The 25152-nt window shown below is 40.0% G+C and overlaps 2 protein-coding genes across 5 annotated transcripts in view; both read left to right on the forward strand.

Annotated features, from left to right (window-relative positions):
- The window catches only part of RABGAP1L (RAB GTPase activating protein 1 like), a 115709-nt gene that overhangs the window by 22342 nt on the left and 68215 nt on the right, over positions 1 to 25152 (forward strand). For all 4 annotated transcript variants that reach the window (XM_053468584.1, XM_053468582.1, XM_053468583.1 and 1 more), the window contains exon 14: positions 2002 to 2152. In XM_053468584.1, coding sequence (XP_053324559.1) covers positions 2002 to 2152 — 151 coding nt within the window. The remainder of the gene's footprint in view (positions 1 to 2001; positions 2153 to 25152) is intronic.
- Positions 16819 to 19014, forward strand: GPR52 (G protein-coupled receptor 52). Its single transcript, XM_053468589.1, has one exon. The coding sequence runs from the start codon at positions 17027 to 17029 to the stop codon at positions 18116 to 18118; it is 1092 nt and encodes a 363-aa protein (XP_053324564.1). The 5' UTR covers positions 16819 to 17026; the 3' UTR covers positions 18119 to 19014.

Raw genomic sequence — 25152 nt, forward strand, 5'->3', positions numbered from 1 at the left:
ATACGTTTTCTCATTGTGAATGTTAGGCTTACTGCCCTATTATACCCAAACCCAGAACGTGTTCGCTACTTAAATCATGAAAAGAGGAGAAAATCTCTGCCATTGGGGGGGAATAATAAGGCTGACATCGGACATGCTGCCCGGGAAGCAGTCACACTAAATGTATATATGTTTCTGTATTATTTGCCCTTCATTTTTTTTTAGTTCAGCTTACTGCAATTTCAAATAGGAATTTGATTTGAGAAGTGCTTAGCCTATTTTTTGTGCCAAAATGGATTAACACGCTGAACAAATTGCACTGTTAATTGAAGCGAGACAGAGCCTCTGGCTTGTGAAATTAATTCTTATATCTATTGAAGTCGGCTTTTGTTTCACTTGATCTTTTGATTAGGATTAACGGAGAGGTAGCCACCAAAGAAGCATCGGTATAGCTGCTTACTACACTTGCGCAATGACATGGTTCTCTTATCCATGTACTCGCTGAAATGCATTATACAAAGATTGACAAACATTTTGGATTACGTTTTGACATATTCATTTTTAGTTACCGTTGGCACATACGGGAAGTGGATTTTATTTGTGGCCTTTGTACTTTTGCATTGAATCTCATACTGATGAGGGGAGCGGTAAAACCCAGAAGTTATTAAGCAGACGCTATTGCTTCTTTTTAATGTTTCAGCGTGTCGTCTGTCCGATTCCACACGCTTGGAGAAGAGTTACTGGATGACGGGGAGCTGATCTCGTCTCTTTAGGGTTCACTGAAGTTCTTGTATTATTTGCACTTAATATCGTTTTGGATGCTGTATTATTTGTCACCTATTATTAGCATTTATATTAACCTCCCTCAATACAGTAATATAACAAACCATAATATACAACAGGGGTGTCCAACCTGCGGCCCTCCAGCTGCTGCAGGTCTACATCTCCCATACTGCTCGTCTAGGTCCTAAGCTGAGCATGTTGGACACCACTGATATACAACAATAACCACACAAAAAAGCATTACAAATCCCACTGCCGCTTATCAACCATACAGCTATACCCCCATTTATGTTAAGCTCTTTGTCCCCCCTATGCTGGCATATTTAGACGCAAAGGCACCCAGTATCCTTGTTTGTTGGCTCAGTCCGGCTCGGCCTTTGGCTTAGATGGCAACTTTTTTCTTTTTCTTTTGTGTGTAGGTGCAAACTTTCAGTTTGCTTTGCCTGCTGCGAAATGAAGTGTCAGTATGATTTATAAAACCATTACGACGCGTTCTGGTGCTGCTTAGGTACAAACGCACTTGGGGTAGCCCTGGGGTTTATTTAAAGATCTCTACGCAGGTAGAGGGGGAAATTGCTCAAGGTGCAAATACACGTTGGGATTGCTTTTTCTTCTACAAGGGTTTAAACTTACATAGCAAAAGACGTTTGAGAAGTCGGTTTCTGAGAAGTTTTAGTTGGTCAAACTGCTCACTGACGCTTATTTGGCAGTAAGTGTGCGAGGAGACAAAACCTTTAATACACGGTCTCCCCAAACAAGAATAAGCCCTTCTCTGAGGTACGAGCTGCCGCCATCCTCCGCGGCCCAGCAAATCCTGCCACTAATTAGCTGCTTAAAACAAACAATCTTAAAATAAATGAGCGATTTCTGAGCGCAGGGATCCAAATCCGAGTCGAATGGAGAAGAGATGTGTTCGGCCGCGTACATCTCCTGCTCAGCACGGGGGAGGGGGGAATATGTTGACGAAAAAGGGCAAATACATATGGGGGGATTCTGCAGAATGTGTGTGCGAGGGGGATGCCAGAGGAATCTTGAGGGACCACCCAGTTATCATATGCATCAAAGTACGTATGATGGCTGGGTGGGGGGCGCTTAACTAAGCATTAGTATTAAAAATACAGTTCTAAGCGAAAATATTTTAGAGTAGAATCCCTCACCTGGCTTCTCATATATAATTCTTTGCAGTCTTATATTTTTCAACCCAGTGTTTGAGCTGAAAACTTCTCGCCCTTCTTCTAGGAACAGCAACCTGAGCGTAAGGCCAAAAGGACTGTCATCCCTGGTGAAAAGAGGGATACCCGACGCGTTGAGGGCCGAGGTGTGGCAGTTACTTGCAGGCTGTCACGAGAACCAGGAATTGCTTGAAAAGTATAAAATGCTCTTCGCAAAAGTAAGGATCTTTTTACTTGTTTTTTTTTTTTTCTTTTTTCCTGAAACGTGTATTTTAATGTTTATTATTGATAACCTATAAACAAATATGTCTGAAAAGGTTTTGTCATTTGGCTGGCTGAGGGATGCATTTAATAATTTCTGGTCACTTCTAATCATCATTTCCCATTAAAACGTATTTACAGTTCATTTAGTGCTCAGTAGTTTGTGAGATATGTGGGGGGTTTCAGCCCCTTGGGAACAGTACCTGAAACAGCCCAGAAGTTTAAATACCCAAAAGTGGGATAAAAAACAGTCCACAATGGATAGTTTTCTCCAAGTATTAACCCAGAGAAACGCAGACACGAGGAGGCCATACTGTCAGGGTAAGGAACTAAAAGCAACCTTTGTGTGGGCTCCCCACTTGCTCGCTAAAGTCCTGGGCACAGATCTGATGTGTACTAAGACGCATACAAGGATGTTTAGCTGCGTTGTAGAGACGGAAAAAAATCAGCCCTTTATCCCATACGAAGATCTGCTGTCTGAAACACTGTCTGTCTAACTAGTGTTCCCCCTGTATGTATAAATTCGAAAAGCAAAAGTGTTTTTTTTTTTCTTCTAAAAGCAGCTTTCACTTTGATTAACGAGATACGGGCACCCAGATGACTCAGGAACATATTAAGCATCCGATTCCTACCAGTTACTATCACTTTAGATGTAATATATGCAAATTGTGATGGCGTGGACATCTTTAGGAGAATGTTAGATGTCTTTGACTTATTGTAATGCTTTAATCCATACACATAAGCCTTTTTTACTGCAAAGCGCAGGCAACAAAAAGCATATCCGTCTCATAGGAGTAATCACCCGGCGAAGAAATAGAGTTTGACATTCATCTGCTCTTTTGCCTCTTAGTGTTTTGTTAAGACAACAAACAAGCAACTCGGTGTCAGACAAACAAGAGTAAAGTGTGCATTATTTTAAATAAGGCATTGTGCTAATGGGGAGCACAATTATGTCGTTTCCCCCTGATCCTGTATATTGTGAAGCCCCTATCACTCTGTACTACAGTGACAAATAAACCACAGAGTCAAATATGCCATCCTGGTAAATGTTTTTGTAGAGAGCGGCTGCCGGTGTGAAGTATTGATTATTGCAAAGACAGAAAACTGGTGGAAACGGAAGATGGGTTGGATGCGTGCGGATCAGTTTAAAACATCATTCACTTTTAACATGCCGTGGCTGAACATTTCCCTTTCAGAGAATGCTTGCTGTTTGTACCTTTTGAGTGTAAGCTTTGCAGGTTCTGGTCATCATAGAGTTACTTTTTTCTCTTCTATATACGGCAAGCCAAGGTCCTTTTTACTACAGGTTGTGTCGCCACATGCATTGTGCTGTGATTTCCTCATAATTCAATGTGTCTGTGAGGAAGCAGAGGAGAGAGGGACAGAGAAGGTCACGAGGTTTCTTGAGAAGCCGGACCCTGATTAATTACGGCTTTCCTCCGTTTCGAAGCAGCACCTTGTCTGTTTTCTGGATACAAGTGCCTAATAGAATGGGGTTACTCCAGATGAGACTAGCTGAGAAAGACATATTCGGGGGGCGCTGCATTGCAAACTAAAGCGGTTATAGCTACTTAGCAGTCGCCAACAATGTAGGTTTGTGTTTTAATGTAGGTATGTGTTGTGTTGTTACAATGTAGCTATGTGTTTTTAATGTGTGTGTTATAATATAGGTTTGTGTTATAACGTAGGTATGTGTTGTCATTACAATGTAGGTATGTGTGCCGTTATGCCCCCACCACACTCAATCGGTAATAGCCTAAACCTTGGAAATATGCTCTTACGATGAACATTTTCATTTCTTTTTTTTTTCCCCTTTAAGTTTGAAAGGGAAAATTATTGAAAACCAAGCAATGTATGGCAACTTCTCAGCTCCAATGCAACCTTGCCAGGCTCGCTGTATGTAAAACTATTAAACGCTAAATGCCCTCTGTATAGCAAAAGACAACATCTCGTAGCTCTGAAGTCTGGTATTTTTCCATTAAAATTGCAGTATGTGCACCATAGTCTGAGTCAGCTGAGGTTTCCTTTCTCTTTCTATAATCAGTGTTAAAACTGTACTAAGGTAATTGATGTAGGCAATTAATTAGAGCATAAATTACAGGTAGGTATGCAAGGTAATATGTCATTAAAACCGTAATTTCCCCATTATACATTTAAAAAGCAACATTAAGTAGTATGGGTTTTTTGTTGGGTTCACAATGATGCCAGTTTCAACAAACGTTTTATTCAACATAAGTGGATGGTATAGCAATTAATAACAGGTTTCATGGCGTTCTCAGACATTTTGACTAGGTGTGCTTTTGGAAGGTAGCTCCTGACTAACACCGGGCCTGTTCACTAAACTGTGAGTTTTCAGGTGAATTGACTAATGGGCAACTAACTGTTGCAAAAAGTTGACTGTTAAGGTGGCAGAGCTAGGCTCACCAGGTCAAAATTTGTTCAAACGCCCAGACCTGGAAAGCTTAAACACAATTCTACACCATTAATTAGAAATGGTAGAATCGTATTTAGAAATTGCGTTCTAACAAAAATGTTGTCCTTTCTACCATGTCATTGGTTTTGTATATAAGAAGGAACATCTCTCCATCAGCTAGCATACTTTAAAATGTCCATTGTACAGACAGCATATCTAATAAAAATGGGCATCGTGCCCTGAAGCTATAACGGTATTTTTACCTGCCTACCTGCTGCCGACAACGTACACACTGCCGTATACTCAGCACTAGCCTTCACGGAATATACGGCGTGTATTTATACGCTGAAAAATGTTCTGGGTACACGTCAAGCCATGTTATTCCCTTTTCTTTAAAAAAAAAAAAAAAAAAAAAAAAAGTTATTCCCTTTAAGCGATTTAAGGTGATTTGGTTTTCTAAATATTTTAACATGTGAAATGTATTATTTTCTATTAAGGAGACTAATTATTCAAAATAGCCTATTTTCATATTTCTCCTTGGTTGTCGGTAAGTGTGCAGCTGGCTTATTGAAGCTTTGGCATCTCCCACCTCCTACATACTTCACCTGTGTGCTTCTCCTAAATGGTAAACGCTGCCGCTCCTGAATCAGATGTTTCATTTCAAACCATCTGAAGGTTCCTTCACGTCTTATTTGACTGCTTTCAAAAATTCCAGTTGCCATAACAACTTTGATATTTCTTTATTGTTATGGCAACTGATGAGCTAAAAATAATATTAAGAGCCACTGTCTAAAAGCATTGGCATTCTCCATACCTTACTGTTCTTCTAACTCATTTATATGGCAGCATTCCAAAAGGCAATGGTCGGCCACCATACCTGAACCTTAAAGAATTTGGACTTGTTGCCAGAAGATCAATTTCCGAACCCTACGCAGATTATTCTTTGCCCGCAAGCTCTATATTTATGGAACATTAACTGGAAAAAAAAAAGTTATCTTATGCAAGTAAAGTATTTTTAACAGCTACTAAGAAACATGATGATAGGATGATGCGTATTGTAAATACATCATAATGTATACAGGCATCATGAAGTGTTCAATGACGGAGACCAAACATCTTGGCGCAAACCTCTCTGTTGGTAAGAGGCGGTGAGAACGTGGATATGGATGATCCTTTCCTGGAGCGGCACTGCAGGCTCTTCAGTTATTTTGGTACATGTTTTGCACCAGTTTGGTTATATATTTTTGGTATTGACTGTTCCCAGTCTGTACCACTTTATTTTAGACAAATGTCTAACACAGAATCCTTGACGTTGTCCCGTTTCTCAAACTAAATTGGAACATGAAAAATGGAAACCGCTTGAGTCCTTACATACCCGCGTTCAAGGTCAATAAAGCATCTGCCAAGAGGTCTAGAGCATCATTTTGACATTATTGGCGTGACTGTGGAGTAAATGGCACAAATTATAAATGTTATAAATTATAAATGTTTTGCTATTACTATCAGAAGTTAGGATAACAAAAAGTCTCGCTGCACAACAACTTAAAGGGCACCCTTAGTCACCATTCACCAAACGGACACAGCAGCGCGTAAAAAGCAATAGTCGTAAGGTTACAGACAAGTAAATAAGTACAAAGTGATTCAGAAAGGGCAGGCGAGTTCAGTGCGTTGGTTCTGTTCTGCCATCTATGTGTCTGTCTATGATTAACAGATCCGTAGTTAGTGAAGCCTTTGGAATGAATGTGCATTTTTAGAGTTCTTGTAATTTAATCACATTGAGATACTACATTTGAATTATATATATATATATATATATATATATATATATATATATATATATATATATATATATATATATATATATTGTGGCAGATTAAACAAATAGATTTTTTAATTCCTGCGTTGATAGATATTATTCTTAGATATAGTTAGTGCGTAAGGTGGCCAAATTATCTCTGGGGACGAGCAGTGATCGTAAACGAGTCATATAGTCGCTCCAAAAAAAAATAAAATAAAAAGCTACCTATATAGACTAGCGATGTAATTTAAACCATTTTCTCGATACAGTGTTTTTCTTTTATATACCAGTGATATGTTCAACGGTTACCTTGTCATTGCCTTTGAGGAATATTTTGGAAGCGGGGGATTCTGTTTTAATTTTTTTATGAGGCTGCTGGAGATTGTGACTGTTACTACCTCAAAAAAAAATTTATATAGCGCCGCCATATGCCGCAGCGCTGTACAATGCTGCTGTTCTGCATGTTCCAAAGAATACCATAAAGCAGTAAAAAAAAGTGTGGAAGACCAAATACAATGATTAGCTGTTCTCATTAAAAAGCATGATGTATAAAATGCTTACTAACTAGTGATTTTCGGATCCAAGGCTTTTTGTCAGGGTAATTCCCGTTAAAACAATTCAGACCCCCTTTAAACACGGGGGTCCTACCAGTTGTCCTTTCTTTCTGGTTCGTACTTGTCTTTAGCTGTCTATCAATGTGTAGCCATTTCTTTTGACCCGTGGTTTTGGTGTGTATTCAGATCCAATTAGCCCGTCTTCATTTAATATTTAGGAGCGAGCCGTGTAGGAGTCTATTGATAGCTGTGTAAATGTCATACCGTCTAATGGAGTTGGGAAGTAATAGCCTGTTCTTTTTAAGTATAAAAACACTGTAATAGAATAGGTAATTTAACTTGTACAGGACCAATGCTTATTTCACGCTTAGGCTTTGAAGGGCATCCTCCTTCCTACAGACATCTTCAGGTTCCCCGATCTTTCCATCTACATGTTAACCCTATAAATGCTGAGCGTGTGATTCATGTCTCGCCTTTAAGCTGTGTTAAGGAGCGAACAGATTCACGGAGAGTGCTGGTTTCCAGTTCTTTGATACTATGGAGGAAAAGCAAGTGAGACATGATGGGGTTGCTTGGCAACAGAATGGTGGGTGGTGCTGCTTCATGCAGAAGAGTTAACCCTATGTTAAGTAAAGTTGGTTGGTATATAAGGGTATGCGAAGTTTTGTGGCCACATATACTTATAATGTGCATTGTCCTATTCTGCTTCATATTTACTATGAAAATCCCCTGCATAATACTCGCACATTGAGAATGGGGTATATTATACCTTGTAAAAGAAAATAGAATTGACCAAAATGCAAAGTTATCCCACAGCTTTAGTTTAAATCCAGCGAGTGTTTTTAATACGCACGCTTTTATGGTTATTGTGCTTGTATGTGTAATGTACGCAAGATATACACGCATCATAACAGTATCTGTTTTATTCTGAAATTGGCACTCGAGCCCAAGTAAGGGTTGGATAAGCTTCGGGAATCAGAATTTACTAGTCCTGGTACCGGTGCAGTTTAGCGATAGATACTATAGATAAGTGAAACGGCTCCATTAAATTCACTTCGATTAATCGTTGAATTCCCTTGTTGTTCTTGCTTTTCATCCCTGCACGGGAAATGTAGAAGTGGCTGATTATTATATAGCTGCGGTTGTGTACGATTAAAATGTCAAGGTACACCTCCCAGGTGCAAACTGAAACCTGCCATTTCTCCCTGTAACATTTAGATAATGGCTGTACAGCTTTAAGCTATATGGTTTGGATCGTTTATAATTTCCTTGAATAAGCATCATATCCATTTAGTTGCATAGTAAGCAATCTATTATGTCTGTGCAAAGGTAAATTATGTTGGAAGCCGTCTGCTGCACGTTTTTTTTTCGGTGGTTGCACAGATTACGTTTTAAGGTCAAACCTATTCATGCACCTTTTTATGTATGTATTTTATTTCTCTGCTTGCCTGTTAGAAACGCACCCAATTAAGCTGGTGACTTGTCTCTTTTGCAATTTACTAAATTCTACTTGAATAGGTATGCTTTAAATAGATGGAATAGAATGGGATCTGAAGCATGGATAATGTATTTCTAAGAACCCAGCAGTCTCTATTTATAATTGTTTTCAGATTGACAGCTAGTAGGAAAGATGTTGACCCTACAGATGTGGAGAGGTGGTAGTCCTTGCATGGCTTTACTGTTGACATATTGCTCCTGGTCTGCCCCAGATCAGAAATCTCCCATTGTCATTACGCTGATGTGTTTCAAACAGCCACAGCTCTTGTAATATCTATTCAGTACTGTTATCTTTCTCTGTGCGTCGTTCTAAGGTGGGCTGCCAGGATATGATGTCATAAGCAAAAAAGTCACACACACACTATTTATAAATTTATTAGTGCAAAAAGAAGAACGAACATTGCTAGGGCATCTTAAGCCTTAGGATGTAATGTTTTCGAGGATAGAAGAAGAGACCCCCCCGCAGGGTGGCTCCTGGGGGCATCTGATGTATTTAAAAATGCAGTGATGGGTTCTGGGCCGATTCAAGGCTCTGGTGGGTCCTAGGGGGGAGACTGTACCTGTGACCAGAATAATGCAGATAGATTCATGGAGAAAGAGAAGCAGAAACTCTTCTTTTTCTCCATGAATCTATCCCAAAAGAACACGTCGGTGGCGCCCGGGTCCCATGGACCCACTCGAGTCCGTGTAAAGGCCAGTGGGCCCTGGGCTTGTCCCCACTTTGCCCACTTATTAATGTGGCCCTGGATGAGTCACCCTATTGCGACATATGATGATAAGCTGTTTGATGTAGCAAGATCCTGAGGGTTCTCCTGCATTTATTAGAGTTTTGCCCATCTCGTTAGCTGCTCCTTGTGTTTGTGTTTGGGATTACACTCATTACTTCAGCTTTATATAGAACATAATAGCAATAAGATCACACCCTTTCCTTTATCTTCAAAGTATTAATTGGAGAATTATAGATAAGGGCAGTGGTGTATTTACCTTGGGCGCTGCTCCCTCCGCATCGTGAGCTACCACAGCCCCCACAGTGTAAGTAGGCCGGTTGGGGAGATCAAAGTTTCCCCCGTAACCAGTCCATTGTGCAGCAGGACATCAGGGGGCTATGTTTGTATTGGGTAAAAAAAATAATAATAAAAAAGACGGGTTCCATCAGGATCAGTTTACAAGTTTCAAAGTATCTTTTATTGTGTAAAACGCCGTGTATACTATCCTTATAATAGTCAGCTGCTTATTGCACCTGATGGAGACTGTGAGCTCTACTGTGTTACCTGTCCTACACTAACATTACATGTAGGAGAGGCCACAACTTCTATCTACTGTAACAAGGTACTTTTTGGCTCCATATAAGAAATGCTAACATATTTTTGGGTGTAATGAGAAAAAAAATAGATCTCTTTAGCATATTTGCCCACCAGAATATGAATCTTCCACATTTATGGCCCTTCCCTTTAATAGAACTGACCTGGACATAGCAGACACGAAGGTTTAAGCAGCAGTGTATAGAAGAACGGTCTGAGGATTATTCTTAAGTTGAAACAAATTGACACCTGTGACTTGCCTTCTTTTATGGCCACTTATCTATTTTGGGGACATATAGAGGACCTTGCTGTCAGAAAAGGGTTAAGCAGCAGCCACCCAAGCTGTGAATGGAAATACACAGAATTCATAGAACTGAATTAGTCGTGGAACACATTAATTAGCTTTAGAGCTGCCAAAGAGATGCTGGAACTGCTAAACATGTTCTATTAACAGCCAAATGGCCAGGCAATTAGGAGCATTTCCTACAAATGCTGAGTAGATACTAATGGGAATTTTTAACTTGGCAAAGTAAGGAAAGTTAAACTCCTTCCTCACTCTTGGCTCGGCTTAACCCCGACCTTCAGTTTGTTTGCTTAAATACTGTCTGCTGACCCGAAATACTCCTCTATGAAGTAAAAGATTTAGTATGAAACAACCAGTTCGCTTTCTTTTTTTTAAAAAAAAAATAATCTTGATGTAGCGGTAAATGAGAGAATTTGTATTGTTGCCAAAATATTTATCTCTGCTAATGGGGGCTGTCACTTTATTGGCTTGGGATGGAGTTGTCACGAAACTGCCTTGTCAGGTATCTGAATAACTTCTACACGTTGGGGGCTTTTTCTATAGTGACTGCTGGTCCTGAACCACCAGGCTAAAGCTCTTCCTCTACTTCTGCCAGCGGGCTCCTGGATCGCTAGAGAGTCCCTATGCTTCCCACCAATATCTGCTTGTCCATTTCTGTTTCTAGGGTAATTTAATATTTAGCAATGCATTAAGAATAGTACTGTTTAGGTTTAAAAAGCCATTAAGAATCAAAGTTTGGCTTCTTGTATAAAAGTTGCCGGTTGTTCATAGGTGAACATCATTTGCGATAGCTGAGCAACATCCGTGCGTATCTCTGCCCATCAGCAGGCAAACGTTGGCGGCATAAGCTAGATGTGCTAATTTTCAGACAGGATTGATAGTGATGATCTATATAAGATCCTCTCGTACGGGCAAACAGAGTGACTTCAGGAACAGTGAGAAACCGTCGGTAACAGACAGCACCGGCTACCCAGAGAAGGCAGCTTGTAGCATCTATAGAAAAGGATGTTTTCTAAAAAATCCAAGCCCGGTGTAGTAAAATAGCATTTTCCTGTAAAGCATTGTGTGTCATTCCTTCTGCTGCGTTTTATGTGGTTTACCTTGAAGTTAAGGCTGAATTTACCAAACAGTGAGTAGTGGCAAGAAGAATTATTTCGCCTCTCCACATTAACAGTTCAGTATGATGGACTTGCTGGTCCTTGAAAGGGAAACCTGCCAGTAAAAGTTGGGGTTATGAATTTAACGGCTCTCAATAAACCCTCATTGTTTCTTTCGTGTATGAAAGAGACCCAAGTGATTCTTCTACTCAGAACAGACCTTAGTTGGACGTTGATAAGAAGGTTTTATTTATAGTTTTAATAAATTCCGCACTTTGACTTTTTTTACGTTCAAAAAATAATCTTGTCTGGGGAAAAAAAAACCCTTTACTTCAAAACTACACTTTTCTCACTGCCAATGATCGCTTGGAAATTTGTAAACAAAAACGCCATCATATGTTACCATATAATAAAATACTTTAAGAAAAAAAATCACTGTTTGAGATCAAACTCGTGATGCGTATTTACCACACAAGATTCTGTCACCTGAAATGCTCTGTTTGGTGACTTTGTGGGTCATGGTCTTGTTGGTTTAGCGCAGAGCTGTTGATAAGCCAGACTTCTGCCCACACAGAACCCCTTCCAAACATCTAAAACAATCTGAAACAATGCACGCGAGTCCGATTAAACAAACTGGATATTTCCAAGATTCCGCAGTGACATATTTTGGTCCTCTGTAGAATATCAAACCCGTTCCTGTTAAACTAAATGTATTGGCTCGACTTCATATCAGGGTGTTAATGTTTGGTTGGCATAGTAGGAAGGTGAATTCATCTGTGTGTAAAATATACTGTTCCTTTTAATACAACATAAACCCAGGGGTGAGAAAAGGGGCAACAGGGTTAGAGGTGTACAGATCTGATGAGAATATTTATTTAATTCATCGAGTTATTCCAGCGTCGTATTGACTTGAGAATGCTGGGTTTTGTGGTTTATGAACAGCCGGAAGTAAATTAATTTGTTTCCTAATTTTGGCAATCGGGTTTGTAATTTATATATGACTCCCTTACTGTAATTGTCTGTTAATTGTTTTATGGAAAATAAATCCTGTTGGAAATGAACCATTAGTGATTGGCCTGGTTCACAGACGTTCTCTATGAAAGCATAAGCAGTATGCCCTTGTTGAGTAGCGAAGCCATGAACCTTTGTTTCTGAAAACTTGTCGCTGATGTCGTAACTTAGTTTAAGATTGAAATGTTTTTTAGTTTTTTTAATGTTATACAGAGATTTTTTTTAACCTTGCGCGGCTACGGAAAACACTTTCCTGCATCTATTGCTTCAGCTTGTTTTGCAATAAAAGTGCATATTCTGTTTATTGTGTTTAGCTGACCTGATCCACGCCAACGCTGGTTACACGTGACTTTTATCTGCTGCGGTGGAAACAAAGTCCCAGGTGCAGCATCCTATCCTTCATTAATGTACCTTTCCATCTTGATTTGCATTTTTTTTCATTCTTAATCCTCAAAACAGACCCATAACAAAATCTATTGATCGTCACAAATCTTTATGACTAGGAACAAGTGAAAGGTGTCCCCCCCCCCCCTCTCGCTATGGTGCACTCATCGACCTGCTTTACCCAAAAATATGTCAGGAAAAAATATCAAATGTTTTCTCTCATTTGATATTAAAAAAAACCTGAGTAGCGATTTCCTCCTACAGTCACATGTGTTAACGTGTGCGTAATGAGAAGCCGTGTCTATTTTTGCTGTGGAGGTGCAAAGTTTTGCGCATCCCTAACTGCCCCATTGTATGCCATCATCTGTTTTTGTAAACGGCCATTTGGTGTAACCAATACAGGTTATTTAAAATGCATCATGCTATGCTAATACGACGGCGTGCATCAGCATCTCAAAGGCAACGTAAGTTGTTGATAAAAAGCAAAGCCTGACTGTAAACATCAAAAGAGAATACAAAGGGAATCATGGACAATACATTCCCATTATACATACAAGAGGGGGTGAGAGGCGGCAAATGTATGGAAGTAGAGGGAGAAACCGAGACCCTCAGACACAGCTAATGGCCAATAATACAATAAAAGTATTAGGTGCAGATAGACCTTCTGAAACATATCTAGTGAATGGCCTCAACGTATCTATATCCTAAACCGATTGAAGTCGGTAAACCTGCAGACCCCAAAACAGGCTTTCAAAGGCGATCCCTGACTTTTTACCCATCAGCTTTATCCGTAGAACACAAAGTGAATATGTTTCCTTTTATTTCGATTTGCACCCACCAAGTACACTACGAATAAATCATTTGGTTTAGTAGGTGGGTTAGCCTTTGAAACAGTTCTGTGTTAGCAGTTTGTTTCGTTATTAAATTTACACAATGTGTGTTCATGCCATAAAGAAATAGTTAAAGCAGTAGCATGATGCTTCATCACAAAGGAAATGTTGCATACTAACACCAAATGGCCATGCCAGCTCCTTAGAATGATCGGTTTTCATTAAAGTGGAGGCTTTTTTTAAATTTTATATTTAAACTTAAATATTGTACTAGGGGGGAAAATCTGACATTAAGCAGTTTATCTCTTCTGTATGCAGCAACGCATGACTGTAACATGTAGCTTCCACAATACATTTTCTTAGCTGTTATTTTTTGCTTGGACACATTTAACCCTTTCAGTGTCACAGAAACAGCAGCACTCTGCAGTTAGTGGTGTGACACTCTGGTAGAAAAAAAAAACAAGCTCTCCTTAACCCTTTATCTATTATAGCTACAATATCTATTTTATCACTTTCCAGACTTCAAGTGGGTTTGACCCTCCTAGCAGAAGCGTAGATCGATAAATCTCCCTACTAATAGACGGGTTTGTGTAAAGGATTTGCTGTAACAAAGTTGCCTTTTGCCTGTATTACGTTGTGTTCGGTACATCCAAGCTGCAGGTTTCCCTTCTCTCACTGACAGCCCATATATTATCTTCCTTTTTTTAGAAACTACATCAAGTTGTGTTTTTTTTTTTTCCCCTTTTTGCTGTTTAGCACTGCTATTTTATTTTAATTAATAATTAATACATCCTTCCGTGACAGCAGGGCTCACATTACTGCTAACTGGCTCCAGCTAGTGTTGTTTGTAGTGTAGTTGTGCTGTGTGGCTTTTGTTTCACTGTAATACACGCTAGCCGGAGGCGAAGTCTGTGTCCTGTTAAATTGTCTCAGCTGAAAGCTTTCTAAACCTCAGCATTCGAGAACTTGTGGCAACAAAGCGGATGTTCTAACGGAATCATATCTTCCAGGGTGCTAAGGTGAAGGCATATATTTGCGTTAAGACGTGTATAATAATTAACAATATAAACACATATATTTGTGTGTATGTATGTAATATATATATATATATATATATATATATATATATATGATATATGATATGTGTGTATGTATATATATATATATTTTTTACATACACACTTACACAATGTTACTCTGTGTGTGTCTTGGCAACTGTTACCTAGTGACAGTTCTAGATGGCTGTGGCCATTGGCTGTGCTGTTGATTGGGACAGAAAGCCCGAGTCACCTTTCTGATGTGGAGCTCTCCTGCATCAGCCTATGCAGGGGAGAGGGGGTGGAGAGAGGATGGGAGGAAAAGGAGGAGGTTTCGGGGAAGGAGGGGGAGGAGCAGGGGGCTCAGGTGCAAGCAGTAATACCGAGAGTGCGAGCGAAAGGGACACTGAGAATGTGAGAAATAGCGACAGCCTCCGCGCAAAACAGCATCTCGATAAGAGGACTCCGGTACCAATCTGACGGCTCAGCTGGAAACAGGCAGCCTAGGTGAGAATGCACTGACTATAATAGCTGTAATAAATAGAAGGAAGCAGCAGAGCATTGGAGCTAAAGCTTCTTAGTTCAGGCTGGTGGGGGAGAGCGAACGTCCGTTCTTTTTGTTTTACTCGTTTTTAACACCTGGAGAAAAAGACAGAACTCCCTCACAGGTGCCGGCTACGGAACGTAACTTAGGAAAATATATGGGGGGGTTTAAGGGAAGCTGCTAGCGCTCGAAAGCTCTGGCAAACATTCCTTCAGACGTTATCTCAACTCCTTTCACTCATCTTCTTAACATATGACGGTTTGCATTTATTTAGAACAATAAAGAGGGGTTACATCTGTCTAACTTTAATTTACAATCCAAGATCAAGTAAAATGACCTTGGGCATCCTTTTATTTGGGGTGATTCTTTCCGTGTTCTCTCCAGCAGGATGTATTGATTTTGAAGTCTTCCTGTCTTTTTAGGAAATCTCGTTGAAATGGATGTATTTCTCCAAACGAGCTTTTACTTAGAAACGCTCAGTGACATACAGCTTCAATTTAACCTTTTTTTATGCATAGAAGATGGGAACGGCTTCTTCGTATTATAGATCAGAGATGGAAATTTCTTAATATGCAAGCCCACACAAAGTGTGTGTTTTGTTTTTTATTTATTTATTTTTTTTATGACAAAGAAGCTATTAACCATCAACCAGAGATGCCTAGTCCTAGAAACATTGTGCCTGTGAGCTTAAGGGGAAATGTCTCTATTATTATTTTTTATATTTTTGCAGATTATTTTTGGATTATGCTGTCGATGTTTGTGTTCGGGGGTGGGGGGGGGTAATTTCAAGGTTGAATACATGCTAGATGTTATCATTCCCTGCCAGTTTGCGTATCAACTGTGCCACTCTGATTGTAAAGCGCTACGGAATCTGCTGGCGCTATACAAATAAATGTAATGTAAATGTCATGTACCAGTTCGTACGGAGACTAGTCTGACTGGTGGTAGCAGGGTTTCTATTTTAAGATTTCACCGAAGAAAATATTGGGTGGGACATTATTAATTGGGAATCTGGCATACCATTTGTTGCTAACCATTTCAGTGCCAGGGGTGTGGAATATAAGCCACAACAAGGCTTTGAACACTGCAGTTGCACTTAAAGAGTTAATTAAAGCTTATTTAACCCCCATCCCCCATTGTTTTAGAACACTAAAAGGATTGCCATCCTGGATTGTGACTTTCCTTTGTTAAAATGTGGCTGCTGATTCAATGCTTTCAGAAGGTTTGTCAGCTCTGCAACACTAAAGACCCCAAATCATCTATTTAACCGTTAGAATTAATGTAAAATAACTTAGACACAGAATTTAATCTGATGTAGCTTAGACTTTTTTTTTAATATTGGTTGGGATAAGAAGAATAACAGTTTGGTTTTCCCATTCTTTCTACTCCATTTTCTTCTGCAGATACAGCTGGGGGATATAGAGGTATCTGTAAAATATCCCATGATTTTCCTACTTGGGTCTGAGATGTTGAGATATTTTAAGATGCCTCTTGACTTCCCCTCCCTCTTATTCAAATTTACGAGTCTAAAGATAAACCATCTCAGGGGAATGAAACAACCACCCGTCTCCCGCCTATGCATAAAGCGAAACGTAGCCCGCAGAAAATGTTTTCATCAGGGTTTTCTTTCTCTCCCTTTCCCTTTTTTTATTATGTATTTTTAGTTTCCCTCATCCATGGTGCAGAATACGGAGTCTGTCCTCTTTAGCAGCAGTGCTTTGTGCTTACTAAGAATGGATACAGAGAGCCCAAGAGAGACAACCGGCGGCCTCTTTTTGTTTCGTTCTTCCAAGTCTCTCCTACATGCTGTGTTATTTTTCCCTTCCCTGCCTTTCTTTGAGATGCAAAGGTGAGCGATTATTGGCAAAAGGATTCTGTGGATTTTTTGAACCTGGTATGAGTGACTACGGGAAGCAGTCTCACTGATGGAACAGAACACCAAAGGAGGTCACGAGTCTCTGAAGTGGAGGGTATCCTACTCGGTTTTAACATCCACATTTCCAGTGTACGGTTTTCCAAAGTGTCCTGCAGTTTTCTACCAGCTGACTCACAGGGCAAACCATGAACCAGTCACAAGTGATTGACTGGCGGGCATTGAACGACAGTGGATTGTTATGGAATGCATCTGACTATCACCTCTGCCCGTTGGGTATCGGACACTACAACTCAGTGGACATATGCATACTGGAAACAACCGTTATTGTGCTGCTAACCTTTTTAATAATTACTGGTAATCTGACGGTCATCTTTGTTTTTCACTGTGCACCCCTACTTCACCATTACACTACCAGTTACTTCATCCAGACCATGGCGTATGCAGACTTGTTGGTGGGAGTGAGTTGTTTAGTTCCCACCCTATCACTCCTCCATTATTCAACGGGAGTTCATGAATCATTGACATGTCAAGTTTTTGGATACATCATTTCTGTCCTGAAAAGTGTTTCCATGGCTTGTCTAGCCTTTATCAGTGTGGACCGCTTTCTGGCAATCACCAAACCCCTCTCCTACAACCAGCTAGTAACTCCGTGTAGATTGCGTCTCTGCATTGTCCTCATTTGGATCTATTCGTGTCTGATCTTCCTGCCATCGTTTTTTGGTTGGGGTAAACCTGGCTATCATGGGGACATCTTTCAGTGGTGTGCTGTTGAGTGGCATACCAGTGCCTACTTTACTGGCTTCATTGTGTGCCTGCTTTATGCTCCAGCGGCGCTGGTTATTTGTTTCACGTACTTTCACATCTTCCGCATCTGTCGGCAGCACACCAAAGAAATTAGTGATCGGCGAGCGCGCTTTCCTAGCCATGAAACTGAATCGGCTGGTGAAGCAGGACCAGGCCACAGCCCTGATCGACGCTACGCCATGGTTTTATTCCGCATCACCAGTGTTTTCTACGTGCTATGGCTCCCGTACATCATTTATTTTCTGCTGGAAAGTTGGCGTGCACTGGAAAACCCTACGCTGTCCTTCCTCACCACGTGGTTGGCTATAAGCAATAGTTTCTGCAACTGTGTCATATACAGCTTATCCAACAGCGTTTTCCGCCTTGGCCTAAGGAGACTGTCTGAAACCATATGTTCTCCATGTTTGTGTTCTAAAGACAAGCATGAGCGGGACCCTAAACCCCGGAAACGTGCAAACTCCTGCTCGATTTAAACACAGCAGAGAAACCGCCAAGCGTTACGGCCATATCTGCACAGGCCCCCGATGCTGCTTTCTCTACAAAAGGTTTTCTTAAAACACCTCATTTTGACTATGAGATTGAATTTGTAAGAAAGACGGAATCTATAAACTTTGATGAAAAGGAAGGTACAGTGGGCACGGGATTGTGCGCGCCCCGGTTGGAAATGAGTCATTCAACTGAAAGGGGCAGAATATATGAAAGATGTGTTAGTTTATGATTATCCAATTAATGTGTGTTGGTTTTTTTTCTGCCAAAATATCATATATCGCATAAAAAGGTCATTCCCTGCAGCCACAGCTAATTCGACTCATTTCCTCTCAGTTGCGTGGAATCCACACCGTTGTCCTTAGCAAAGCTTCTGTTATTAATTAGGAAACTGCTATGTAACAACAAGCTAGAAAAAAAACTATTTGAGATAATGTGAAGATGACCAAATTCCTGTTTCTAGGAAAATTCTATTTTAGTCTTGTATTCCATGTGAGTTTTATAGGTGAGTATTATCGGATGCCAGTGTCTGTAAGGTGAAGACGATCGGTGCATTCGCCTACACCAGTGTTAATAATAAAAAAAAGAGGGCCAAATATAGATGACTGCATTTGCTGGGGAGCCAGACCTTATATACTTTATTATATAATAGTCTGGGACCTATAGGATTTCCAGGTTGACTGGGGACCAAAATAGATCCTGATAGTTGAACGACGTCGGCTTACAAGCTAAAATGTGAGTGTTATGTGACTGTTCAAAAGATTCCAAGGTGTTAATTAAGAATTGTGCAACACTATGTGTGTTGTCTCATATGAAAATATATATACATTAAAAAATAATATATGTATATCATTGGAGACATTTGACATTATTTATAAAAGAAATGCATTAGTTATTTAGACAGAGAGCCACACAAAATATATGTATGTGTTTTGTTTTTATATTTATAACAAGAAAAATGGGTCAAACTAAAAAAAAAATAGAAAAATAACCGAGCAGTCCACATTCAAAGTAATAGAATGTTCCTGCTTACTGATGGCCCGGAAATGATCTTTATTAATATGGACCAGTGGGGTTAACTTTAATGTTTACTATTAGTGTGTCCACATAAGACAGGAAGGTTGAAATATGATTTTCAGTGTGTATCACGGAGCCCAGTTTTCAGACTAGAGAAATAAGAATCAATTGCTTGTCATATATATAGAATCGTATACACCTTACTTATTGATCCCTAGACTAATAGCTAGAAAAGCTATGGAGTCACTGCCAAAGAGAGAGGCTGAGCAGCTTCCTTCTGCCTTTTGTGAGGTCAGGCAAAAAAGGCTTGTTCTGGGGTTAGTAAAATATTGACCTTTCTTTTATATATTTTTTATGGAACATGTGGCGGCAGCACCACCAATGTAAAAAAAAAAAATAATAATAAAAGAAATACAAAAATAGTATAAGCTCAATTAACTTCGCTCACTCTGTGTTCATCTAATAAGTATCAGAACATAGTGTGTAGTGGGTGATGCTGTTGATGCCAGTTTTATGTGCACATATATTAAATGTATATAGATCTAGGAGTAAGTATATTCACTCATGAGGAAAGTGTGCTGTAACCTTTTTTTAAGCAGCATTAATCACCTTGTTGACAATCAAACCTGATCAGGTACATAAGATGCAGATTTGTCGCTGTTCCAATTTTGGTAATCCATCTGTTTTTCTATATGTGGCTCTTGGTAATGGAGGGAGTTATAGTTGGAATACAGTAATTCTACACATTTTTAACGGTAGAATAAAATTGGGACTGGCCATCTCTGGGATGGTGGCAGATTGGGTAGAAGTATTGATGCTGTCGCTCAAGCAGCAGATCGAGTTTTGCATTTGCGTCCGCTAGCTTGATGCATGCAGTTGCACATGTGTGTTACGTGTGTCTGTGTGTATCCAGCCAGCGGCCAAATTTATGTAATTTGGAGACCGCTGGCCTTAAAGTGCCGGTTCCGCTTTGTCATCCCCAGTTTGACCCTCAGCCATCATATGCACTTTAATTCATATGGTGGCCGGGTGTTACCTGACAATCGTCCTCTTGATTTTGTCTCCCGTGCCCCCCCTCAGCTATGTGCCTTGCAGGAGATGCCGTCCATCGAATGTGTCTCCTGCTCAGCAGTGCGCACGTGCCGGATAATTACCTCCAACAAACTGGCAAAAAGGTCTAACAAGAATCCTTACACAAATGCACAGAAAGCGCTCCCAGTGATTTCAAATTTAAATGCCCCTGATCTGCTTCTTTAAAGAAAGGATAAGATGGTGCGCTGCAGCTCCGGAGCCTCAGCGTTTTATCAAAAGGAATTTTTTACATTTAATTTTTATGCTTCCAGGTAAAATAATGCACATTAATGTAAATGTAAAATGTAATATGCATTATTTGCTGCTGGCCCACAGAGGTATCTGTTTGAGCTCTGCTAAAGAATCTGTATTGTTGCTGTAATTAGTGGGACTATGGGGGGGGGGTCTATAGTCCAGGGTGCTGAGGTGTGAGACTCTGCGTGACTTGTATGGGTTCAGAAACCATTTTCTGGGGATGGCATTTATCAGCCTCCTGCCCCAACCAATACACACAGACACACGCACATCAACCTCCCGCCCCAACCGACACAGACACACACATCAACCTCCCGCCCCAACCGACACAGACACACATCAACCTCTCGCCCCAACCGACACACACGCACATCAACCTCTCGCCCCAACCGACAGACACACAACACATCAACCTCCTGCCCCAACCGACACACACACACACACAAAATCTTGCCCTAGGTGGTTTGTAATGTCAAGTGTACAATTAATCTGCTTCAGAAGACTGGATCCCTGTGCATGCATAGTTTATAAGATGGCAATAACACCGGTCACAAGCAGCTCTCGGGAACAGCAGTCATAGCACTGACAGGAATAAGCATTAAATCACGTACCCACTAATGCACTTGTACATCAGTTGTCCTCCGCTTTATTTTTCTGTAGAAAACACTTTTGTGTTCAGAACGGATTGTTGATCATTGAGAGGCCCTGGATTATTCTACACAATTATTTATAGAGATTTGCAACAATGAGAATTCTGACTGGTGAGCTAATGTTAAATAATTACCCTCACCTTTTGGTTTGTACACCCCAAACACATATCCCTTCTGCAACGAATCTTAAGCTAATTGTAGCAGTAACATTGATCATAAGATGTGTGCTCCTCAGAAGTGGCACGTACTACCTTGTTTATTGCCTCATGATCGATACTCTTGTGGTGTCAACAATGGTGTTTGTAATTCCTATTGGCCCATTGCAGTAGCCAACATGTAGGAAAAATATGAGGGGTTATTTGTATTTTTCCTGGCACTACATTTTATAATAAATAAAACTGTAATCTTAAATAGATTAGTACAAATACCAAAATAATGTAGCTAGTGCAGTCGTCTTACTCTTTAGCAAGCCTCGTGGGCCATTGGTGTTATGCACATAGCCTGCCCCTATACACACAATTCTGTCATAACACGTACGTTTGTGAATATCGTATCTATATCTTAGACTGCAGCTCTGCACGTAAAAATGCTAGTGGCAGCAGCCGATCTCGGGTAAAAAAATGTGTGTTTTGGTCGTGTCTTTTTTAAAAGTCATCTTGCGGACTCCAAAAATAGAACGATCCAGTAAGAAGTAAAAGTAGACTACATGGTCATTTTCTGAACACGCGCGAGTTTCTCTGTCTGAAATATTTTAACCTTTTTTCCCCTTTGATCTTTACTTTTGCTAGCATTTCTGTTATAATAGTACAGATCAGTATAGTGCAATGGTCCAAAGGGCAGCATATTTTTAGAAGGGGGAGGTAGATGACTTAAGTAAATTATTGTCTGTACAGTAACACTCTTTCAGTACTGTGTGCGCTGATGCAAAGAACGCTGTTTTAGCAGTACTGTTCACTGTACTTCTGTGAAATGCTGAAAATAAAAATATTTTTCTATAGCGATTACTAGAATACTTTCGGCGTAGAAGACCGTAACGTATAATACATTTTCTAGCAACTATTCAGATGTGTAGAATGCTTGTTCATAAAGTGCCGGCCATCAGAGGTAGATGCTGCCGATTCTTTGGAACAACGCATTTGCTTGCAAATATTTAATTACTGGTGTCCGGTTTAGAAAGGCATTGGAGTCCTATTAACCTATAGAGAGGGGCCAGTAGTACACTGGTTTCTAATTCAAAGATCTCACCTATAATGTCAATCCTTATTATTTTATTTATTCTATAATAATATATCCCTGTTATCAGAGATAACACCTGCAGTATATTTGTTTGCTTCCATTTTCGAGGAAGAGTGTGTGACGTTACTCTAGAAAAGTTCTTCCTAAAGGAAGGGTCATGAATCGTATTCCAAAGTATCCCAAGATATAGAGCCCTACAATGGCGTTTCAGGTTGTGGTTTAGCCCACTTCACAGGTAATTTATTCTGGCCTCTTGTTTGTGGGCCAGAAAGGTGTGCGTCCTACTTTCTCTCTTTGGGCACCTAGAGAGTTAAAGTAAGCTTCAGGTACCGTGTTATTAACAGCCTGAATGATCTTGTAATAATACCTGATGGTAACTGAATACCGTAGTGTTGTATTACATAGCAGTGACTTTGTAACAGGTTATTAGACCAATAACAGCTATAAAAGAGGCTGATCTTAAAATAAGAATGACTTGGCTAAGTTAGAGCACAATGGCCTATTCTCTATTCTGACTAGGGTGAACTCTGCCCAAAATATTAGTTGCATAGACCCATCTAACATTAGAGCTCTGCTTACATATAGCATAGAGGCTTTTAATGTATAACGCATTCAAGGTGCTAAGGTTTATTTTTGATGTTGCCGGCTCTGCTTACACGCACAAATGTGACCAGGTTCTGATATCCCTTAAAGGGAGCGTTGTCAGGAGAGTTGTGTTTCAGGAACTTGGCGTCTCTATACATTATGAAGGTCAAACCTTCTTCTATAGGAAGAGCTTGGCTGACCCTGTATAATGTATAGTTACGTCAGTAAGGGTTTCTTCAATGTCTCCGTACACGCTGAATTAGGCATTATACAGGGCCAGCTCAGCCTTCCTTCCTAGAGAAAATTAAAGTTAAAATCACAACTCGCCTACCAACTCTCCCCAAAGTGTTGCTGGCGTTTATAGAATGAATGAAAGTAAAATATTTATTTGCAAAGGAACCACGTATCGCTGGCTCCTGCTTTACCCTCGGCCCAGACTAGTATCTTTGCACACAGCTACGGGGGGAGGGGGAATCCAATGGCGACGAAGCTGACTTTACCGTTCATTATGTTGTGGCCTTAGACCTATAGTGGTAAACACATTAACTCATAAAAAAAAGTCATTCTATAATAACAACTGTGCTAAGTTTACTGTGTGTGGAGCACGATGAGGGGTTTTAATGTTACACTTTAAATTTTGACCGTCGGGGCCAACTTAACCTTCCCGGCAGAATAATCTAGAAGGACCTTTAGATCTATGGCATCTCTCAGCAAAGCTTTACTAAGAGCTTCAAAGAGTTACTTGCCTTACGAAAAAACAGCAATGCTTAGTAAATTCCTCCCGATATATGGGAACATTTGACTGATGCACGTGGAACGCCCAGGCCCTCGTGCCGTTACAGTGCTCGGCAGGTTGAGGTATACCGATTACCCTTTTTGCTGGATCTTATCTGTCTCCGAGAAACACGAATATATTTTCATGTGCCTGTTCCGCTCAGATATGGAAGCGTTCCATGGGTGTTTGTGAAAAGCTCAAACGCTCATTGATTTAGGTGGACCCTGTGATTTAGTTTTAGGTTCCCAAGGACATAAATTACTCAAGAAAGTGATGTCAAATCCTAAAAAAATATTTGGCTTTGAGGGCATTATTGGGAACAGCTGAGATAGTACGTACCACTGGAAAGTACGTGATCTGTTTGGTATTTTGTCCGACTCGGAAGATCTTTGGCCTAGCTTGTGTTTTTAAAAATATATGTGGAAAAAAAAAAGTTAAAAGAAGAACAAATACAAATTTTAAATAAAAGTATTATGTACATTTGCCAGCTGTTTTCTTTTTTAATTATTTTTGTGAGTGTTGTGTCTGATAATGAGAATAAATAATGAACTCTGCTGGACGCACCCATGCATAATTTTATTTCTCATATAAAGTCAGAACTCTGTTCAGTTGGTTTTGTGTTACTGCATTTTGGGCTGACGTAGGGGATTTAAATGCTTTAGCAGGCAAAACATAGAAATATTGCCGCTTGCGAATAAATATACCCTTTTGCCAGAAAGGTAGTTAATAATCTGTGAAACTGAATTCAAATGAACTTCATGTAAGAGCAAAATATTTAACCTTTTGCCTGGGGACATAAAAATGATTACCCACTTTATCCCGCGTTATTGTTATCATTACTTGCTGAGGAGGTGGGGGCCAGGTGACGCGTTACAACTGACTGCAAGTAAGAGACTGGAATGTATTATCATTTATTCTTATCTTTTATTTATCTAGCACCAACAATCTACACAGCGCTTAATACAATCCATATATTCAAAGGGTATGACAAGCCGTAGTGTGGTTATCTGACATGTTGCTCCTTTATCAATGCAAAGTGAAATATATATACAAACTAGCTTTTAAAGGTTGCATATGACTGTTCATATTATTCTAAAGAAGGAGAAATGTTAGGACAAGAGAACTTTAGGGTCACAGGTTTGGATGTAATGTAAGGAAGTTTTAATTTTACTGAGAGGGTGGTAGATAAATGGAACAGCTTCCCATCAGAAGTGGTAGGGACTAATGCAGTAAGGGAATTTGAACATTCATGTGCTGCATAATAATAACACGACTAATAGAAATGGTTTGTTAACATCAGAATCATGACCCCTGGGTAAGAGAACCAGCTAAGCAATGATCATCATGACCCAGAGAGGAAACGCAGGAGGTCCATTGTTTTTAGTGCTAATTATCACAGCTTCCGTACTTTCGCTTATCACAGTAATCTGGA

The sequence above is a fragment of the Spea bombifrons genome, chromosome 6 (genome assembly GCF_027358695.1).
Source record: "Spea bombifrons isolate aSpeBom1 chromosome 6, aSpeBom1.2.pri, whole genome shotgun sequence".
Taxonomy (NCBI): Eukaryota; Metazoa; Chordata; class Amphibia; order Anura; family Pelobatidae; genus Spea; species Spea bombifrons.

Excerpts from the sequence above, each read along its gene's own strand:
- GPR52 (XM_053468589.1), top strand. The coding sequence starts at position 17,027 with ATGAACCAGTCACAAGTGATTGACTGGCGGGCATTGAACGACAGTGGA.